This window comes from Natrix helvetica (genome assembly GCF_964273705.1).
Source record: "Natrix helvetica genome assembly, chromosome: 3".
NCBI classification, from domain to species: domain Eukaryota; kingdom Metazoa; phylum Chordata; class Lepidosauria; order Squamata; family Natricidae; genus Natrix; species Natrix helvetica.
In genome coordinates, this window is record NC_138549.1 from 167,770,535 (window position 1) to 167,776,998 (window position 6,464).

The window sequence follows — 6,464 nt, forward strand, 5'->3', positions numbered from 1 at the left end:
AGTGCTCCTGGGGGCTGGGGAGGGCAAAAATGAGCCAAAAAATAGGCCATTTTTGGCTCATTTTTGCCCCCCCCCCAAGCACTCTATAAACCTCCTAAAGGCTATGCATACCCTTTTTTTTTTTGACAAAAATAGGCCCATTGTTCTGAAAAAGTGCCATTTTTGGCTCATTCTTGCCCCCCCCCCAGCCTCCAGAAGCACTCTACAATCCTCCTAAAGGATATTCATGCCCCCCCTTTTTTTTACAAAAAACAGGTCCATTTTCACGAAAAACGGGTCGTTTTTGGGAGGTCTGCAGTGATCCCCTTTCCATCAAGCAGAGTCCACAGGGAAGCTGGTTTCCCTTAACGACCGTGCTACTAACTTAACAATGTTGTGATTCGCTTAATAATTGTGGCAAGTACTGTAGGAAGTTGGCACCCACCCCTCTCCTAGGAAAATGAGATATTTTGGGAAATATTAAAAGGATAGAATATTTCCACTAAAAGGGAGGCAGAAATTCAACCCCTCCCCCTTTGTCAATGGGCCATTAAGGCCTGGGTCAGTCTATTCTACATAACAAAGATCTACCTCCTTCAGGCAGAGCCATAGTAGGAGTACTGTAGGAAATTGGCACTCACCCCTCTCCTATGAGATATTTGGGGAAATATTAAAAGAATATTTCCCCTAAAAGGGGAGCAGAAACTCATCCCCCCACCTTTGTCAATGGGCCATTAAGGCCTGGGCCAGTCTATTCTACATAACAAAGTTCTACCTCCTTCTGGCAGAGCCATAATAGGAACCCCAAAGCCTCTTCATTACATCATCACCCAACAAGGCTCGACCAAGCCTGGGACACAGACCACTTACAAAGTTTCCCCTGCATGGCCCCATGGGAGCCTGACAACCAATCAGAATCCAAGCTCAAATTCAAAAGCCCAGAGAGGGCATAAAACCCAGGGCACTCTCAGCTTCTCTTCCCTTTTTGTGCCCAAGACCTCAAACCACGTGATCCTGTCCATCCTTAAAGCCATCTTTCCAAGCAACTTCCATGAATCCAGTGTCTTTCCCCCCACTTGGAACTGAACCCAGAAGGATATTCCTTCCAACAATACAATCCTAAAACAGGGCAGGATTCCCTTAAGAACCGTCTCGTTTGGCAGTAGACATGTTGGACTCCCTTGCGGCCATACGCAAAACATTACCTGCAGGTTACACAGCCCTTCAAGGAAAGAAGACTGCTCTTCGTATAAAGCGGTCTTGAGTAACACGTTCCTTTATTTTGACATTTGGCAACACAAGTGAAATGAAAAAAAGGGGGAGGGGGGGAATCTGTTTGGCTAACCAAATCATCCCAACGCTTTTTCAGAACAGAGAGTGAATTTCTCTTCCTTCTTACTCCAACCGCCTTTGCAAAAGGGTTGACCTTGCTTGAAGTCGCTGATTTTCAATGCTGGGCCAACCCGGTTTGTTTATACAAAACCAGACTCTTGAGTCCTTCAGCAGAAAGCTAATTGCCAACTACCTAAAGCAGCTGATAAACTCTCTCTGCATTGTGAGTTTCCAATTGTATTTATCCAAAACACGCCCAGAAGTTTCACCCGCTCTTTTACTAAAGCCCGTGGACTTTTCTGGCGAAGCCTTGCTCCAGAGTTGTTGTTGTTGTTAGCTTTTCCCCTTTGTGGTTTATTGCAAGAAAAGTAGAAAGGAAAATAAACCCAGAGAACAGAGATCCAAGAAACGGATTCAAAACAATAACATCCTAACCCCAAATACGAATAGAAATGCAGCTCGTGTTGTTAAGGTTTTTCTTGATTAAATAAAATCATCGCTTGCATAGCTCTGACGCCGGCAATGGAAACACTGAGATTTCTCCTTTAAAAAAAAAAAAAAAGGTTTTATCTGCTCAGCGTTTATCTACTAAAGCCCAGCTGCGGGGAGGCACAGATTGGGTTTTATCCTGTAGGTCTGTACAATTCCTCCTCCCTACTTCTACTACAAAACATACTCCCCGCCCCGCCCCCCCAATCCAGTTGCTTTCAGTTCTACGCACTTCAAAGGCCAAAGAGGACATTATCAAGACTCTGGAAAGTTCAGTGTTTTTAAATTTCAAGTATGGAGTCTCAAGGACGAGGGAATATTTTGGAGGCCCATGTGGTAGGATCTATTCTCTAAACAACTGAAAGAGGGGGGGGGAGAGAAAGGCTACAATCTTGAATATTGGTGAATTAACCTTGGAAGACGTGTACACACACACAGACAGACACACACACAAAGAGACAGAGAGACACAGAGAGGGAGACAGAGACACACACAGAGAGAGAGGGAGACAGAGAGGGAGACAGAGAGAGGGGAGAGAGACACAGAGAGACAGAGACACACAGAGAGAGGGAGAGAGGGAGACAAAGAGAGGAGAGAGACACACAGAGAGAGAGAGAGAGAGAGGGAGACAGAGAGGAGATACACAGAGAGACAGAGAGGAGAGAGAGAGAGACACATACAGAGAGACACACACAGAGAGACAGAGGAGAGAGACACAGAGACACACAGAGAGGCATACACAGAGAGAGACAGAGAGAGGGAGACACAGAGAGACAGAGAGAGGGAGACAGAGACACACACAGAGACAGACAGACAGAGAGAGAGGCAGAGAGGAGAGAGACAGAGAGGGAGACAGAGAGAGGGGAGAGAGACACAGAGAGACAGAGACACACAGAGAGAGGGAGAGAGGGAGACAAAGAGAGGAGACACAGAGAGAGAGACAGAGAGAGGGAGACAGAGAGGAGATACACAGAGAGACAGAGAGGAGAGAGACACACACATACAGAGAGACACACACAGAGAGACAGATAGAGGAGAGAGAGCACAGAGACACACAGAGAGGCATACACAGAGAGAGACAGAGAGAGGGAGACAGAGAGAGACATACACACAGAGAGAGAGGGAGACAGAGAGAGGAGGGAGAGACACAGAGAGAGAGACACAGAAAGGAAGACAGAGGAGAGACAGAGAGAGAGAGAGAGAGGAGAGAGAGACACACAGAGAGACAGAGAGAGAGACACAGAGAGAGAGAGACAGAGAGAGAGACAGAGAGAGAGACAGAGAGACACACACAGAGAGACAGAGAGTGCAAAAACTTTATTTTAAAATTTGCCTCTTATAAGATGGTGCGTCTTATACTCCGAAAAATACGGCATGTTGTAGACACAATCCTTTCAACAGTTCCATTCCATTCCTTCCATTCCCCACCATCCAGTCAGAGGTGAAAAAGCTTCGTGGATGAGAAGCAAAATGTCTTCAAAAAAAAAAATGCACCTTTGGCACAACCGTGACCTGAATGACTGAGAATCTCCACAGACCTGTTAGAGATACTATCCGTAAGTGCGGAGGGTCCTGTAAACATGACTGGAAAAGCAACTTTGCAACCCATGAGTCAGTCTTACCAGTCGTTTCTGTGGCTTGATGAGAGGTCTGTTGATCCCGTTCATTTTGTGATAGAGGCCACAGGCATTGCAGAGATAATGCCCTGTGCCATCTTTCCTCCATAAGGGGGTGGACATGGCCCCACAGTTCACACACTCGCGGCCGTCCCCGGAGAATTCCTCCACGAACTCTGAAATGAGGCAGGGGGGAAAAAGAATTGTGAGAACTGAAGTTTGGGTAGCATCATCTCAGCCCTTCAGGGAAGACCCAGCTAGGAAGCCAAGATTATGAATGCAGTTAGAATGCCGAGGGTGAGAACAATGAATCAGTGGAACGACTTGCCTCCAGAAGTTGTGAATGCTCCAACACGGGAAGCTTTTAAGAAGAGATTGGGCTACCCTTTGTCTGGAATGGTGTAGGGTTTCGTACCTGAGCAGGGGGTTGGACTAGAAGACCTCCAAGGTCCCTTCCGACTCTGTCTGCTCTGCTCTACCTCTATATTGCAAAGGTCAGCAAGAGGGTTGAGAAAATATCTACAAACCCCTCACATCCTGGACATAAACCGCTTCAACTTCTTCCCTCAGGATGCTGCTATAGGATCGCATGCCAGAACAACCGGACACAGAAATGGTTTTTCCCCTTCATGCCATCACTCTGCTGTTTTTAAGAAGACATTGGGCTACCATTTGTCTAAAATGGCATAGGTTTTCCTGCTTGAACAGGGGGTTGGACTAGAAGACCTCCAAGGTCCCTTCCGACTCTGCTATTCTGTTAATGCTAATACAGTCCTTGACTTACAACACTTCTTCTAGTGACCATTCAGAGTTACGACAACACTGAAACAAATGACTTATGACTGTTTTTCCACACTTTACGACCGTTACAGCATCCCCATGGTCATGAAATCAAAATTCTGACGCTTGGCAACTGCTTCATCTTTGTGACGGTTGCAGTGTTCCCGGGGTTCATGTGATCCCTTTTTTTGCAATCTTCTAACAAGCAAAGTCCATGGGGAAACGAGATTCACTTAACAACCGTGTCACTCACTTAACGTGTCACTAACTTAACAACAACAGTGATCTGCCTAACGGCTGTGGCAACAAAAGATTGTAAAATGGGGTCAATGTTTACTTAGCAAATGTCTCATTTAACAACAGAAAATTTTGGCCTCAATTGTGGTCATAGGCTGAGAAGTATCTCCACTATTTTCATTATAAGGTTACAATAACTGTATTTTGCAAAGCTGGATGTTTTTTATTCTCATATCTTTTATCTTTGTGAGAAAAAGGGGGGGGGGGATGTCCAAGACTTTTCCACAAGTTACTATTCTATCCAGGAATCAGTTTTCTGTTATCTGACAATTGCTTTGGTTACAACTCTTCTTTCTGTTCCTCAAGATTATTCCTTCCACCCATTACACATCAAGATACACAATCTAACAGCTGTAATCTCACAGCTGTACCAGTGCTCCACTGATCCTATCCATCAGTGGATCACAATATATGCATCCATCTGATGGACTCAAAGGAGGAGAAAGGGATTTCAGCATTTCAACCTCAGAGGATATTCTGTGGTAGGTCTCATACTGTCCCTCTAGGAAAACCGGGACATTAAATGAGAGATGGCCGGAGTCCCCTACGTGAAAAGGTTTTGAGCCCTCTAAGGCAGCCTCAAAAATAGATTTTTAGCACCTTACAATTGGTGTGGAACTGACAAATCGGTCTCATTTGTAACCTGCATCTGCATAACCCAGGGGTGTCCAAACTTGGGAACTTTAAGACTTGTGGACTTCAACTCCCAGAATTCCCCAGCCAGCATGAATTCTGGGAGTTGAAGTCCACAAGTCTTAAAATTCCCAAGTTTGGACACCCCTGGCATAACCAATCTGATTTCCCTTCCTGGATCCGAATTTAAATCCTATATCCATGTAGCCCAGCGTTTCTATGGCAACTTGAAAATGGATGAACTACAACACCCAGAATTCCCTAGCCAGCCAGGTCCACTCATCTTCAAGTTGCCAAGGTGGGATAAATGATAAATGATAAATACTCAACTAACCACTCTATGCACCTGTTGAAGTGAGTCTCGGCTCACAAAAGCATCTGTCTTCCATTTTCCGGCGTGAGCATGTGCCCCAGCCAGCTAATAGTCCCAACTGCATGCGCACCAGAAATCGGAAGACTAGCTGGCCGACATGCATGTGCATGCTGGAAACCAGAAGGTCCATTTTCTGACGCATGCGAATGCGTGTCGGCCAGCTAGTCTTCCGGTTTCTGGTGCGCATGCAGGTGGGACAATTAGCTGGCTGGGGCGCATGCTCACGCCGGAAAATGGAAGACAGATGCCGAGCAACTGGAGCATCGCGGAGGCCCGCGGATGTGTCGCAAGAGGTAAGGATGCATGCGTGCGCTGCACGCATTCATGTAGTGGACGCTAGGCCCTGTTGCAACTGTACCGGTTGCAACGGGATCCGGAACCCACCACAGGCCGGTGCATGCACAGAAGGTGTGCACATGCGCGATGAACTAGTGGTAAAAATAAGTGAAACCCATCACTGATCCAAATGTAAATCATTATGGATCTGAGCATCCAAAAGGTCATTATGGATCTGAGGAGACATACTATTTGATTAGCTATCAAACCTTTGTTTTTTTAAGTGCTGCTAAGCTGGAAGATTTTGGCAGAGAAGAATCCGGTAGAAAGGAAAAAGAAAGAAAGAAAAACTTGTTTATATCTGAAGGAGGAAGGATTTTGGTCACTGGCAAGGAAAGAGACAAATAGGGAGGGACTAGAAACTGAAATGTTTTCCCCTGTTGCACGCAACGGTTAGGTTCTCGCTTTGGAACATGGAGACACAATGCAAAGGTTAATGATTACGAAGCCTCCTTTGCAAATTCAGTCCTCGCAGGGCCTAAAGCTGCGTGTGACATGTACACTTGGCACACACTCACAAGGGTGCAGAAGGAAAGGTTCACAGTTATAGAGGACAAAAGGACAAGCCGGAATTGTTTCCTTCCAAGATGTCTGGGCTCGTGGTTTTGTAGCAAATTGGGTTATATGTG

The 6,464-nt window shown here is 45.9% G+C and overlaps 2 protein-coding genes across 3 annotated transcripts in view; both read right to left on the reverse strand.

Moving 5' to 3' along the window:
* Positions 1-1,856, reverse strand: part of RPS21 (ribosomal protein S21) — a gene marked incomplete at its 3' end in the record, with an annotated part of 293,510 nt that extends 291,654 nt beyond the window's left edge. Inside the window, exon 1 of the mRNA XM_081949836.1 lies at positions 1,845-1,856. The remainder of the gene's footprint in view (positions 1-1,844) is intronic.
* GATA5 (GATA binding protein 5) overlaps positions 1-6,464 on the reverse strand; it is a 42,386-nt gene that overhangs the window by 8,270 nt on the left and 27,652 nt on the right. For both annotated transcript variants that reach the window (XM_081949766.1, XM_081949765.1), the window contains exon 4: positions 3,423-3,592. In XM_081949766.1, coding sequence (XP_081805892.1) covers positions 3,423-3,592 — 170 coding nt within the window. The remainder of the gene's footprint in view (positions 1-3,422; positions 3,593-6,464) is intronic.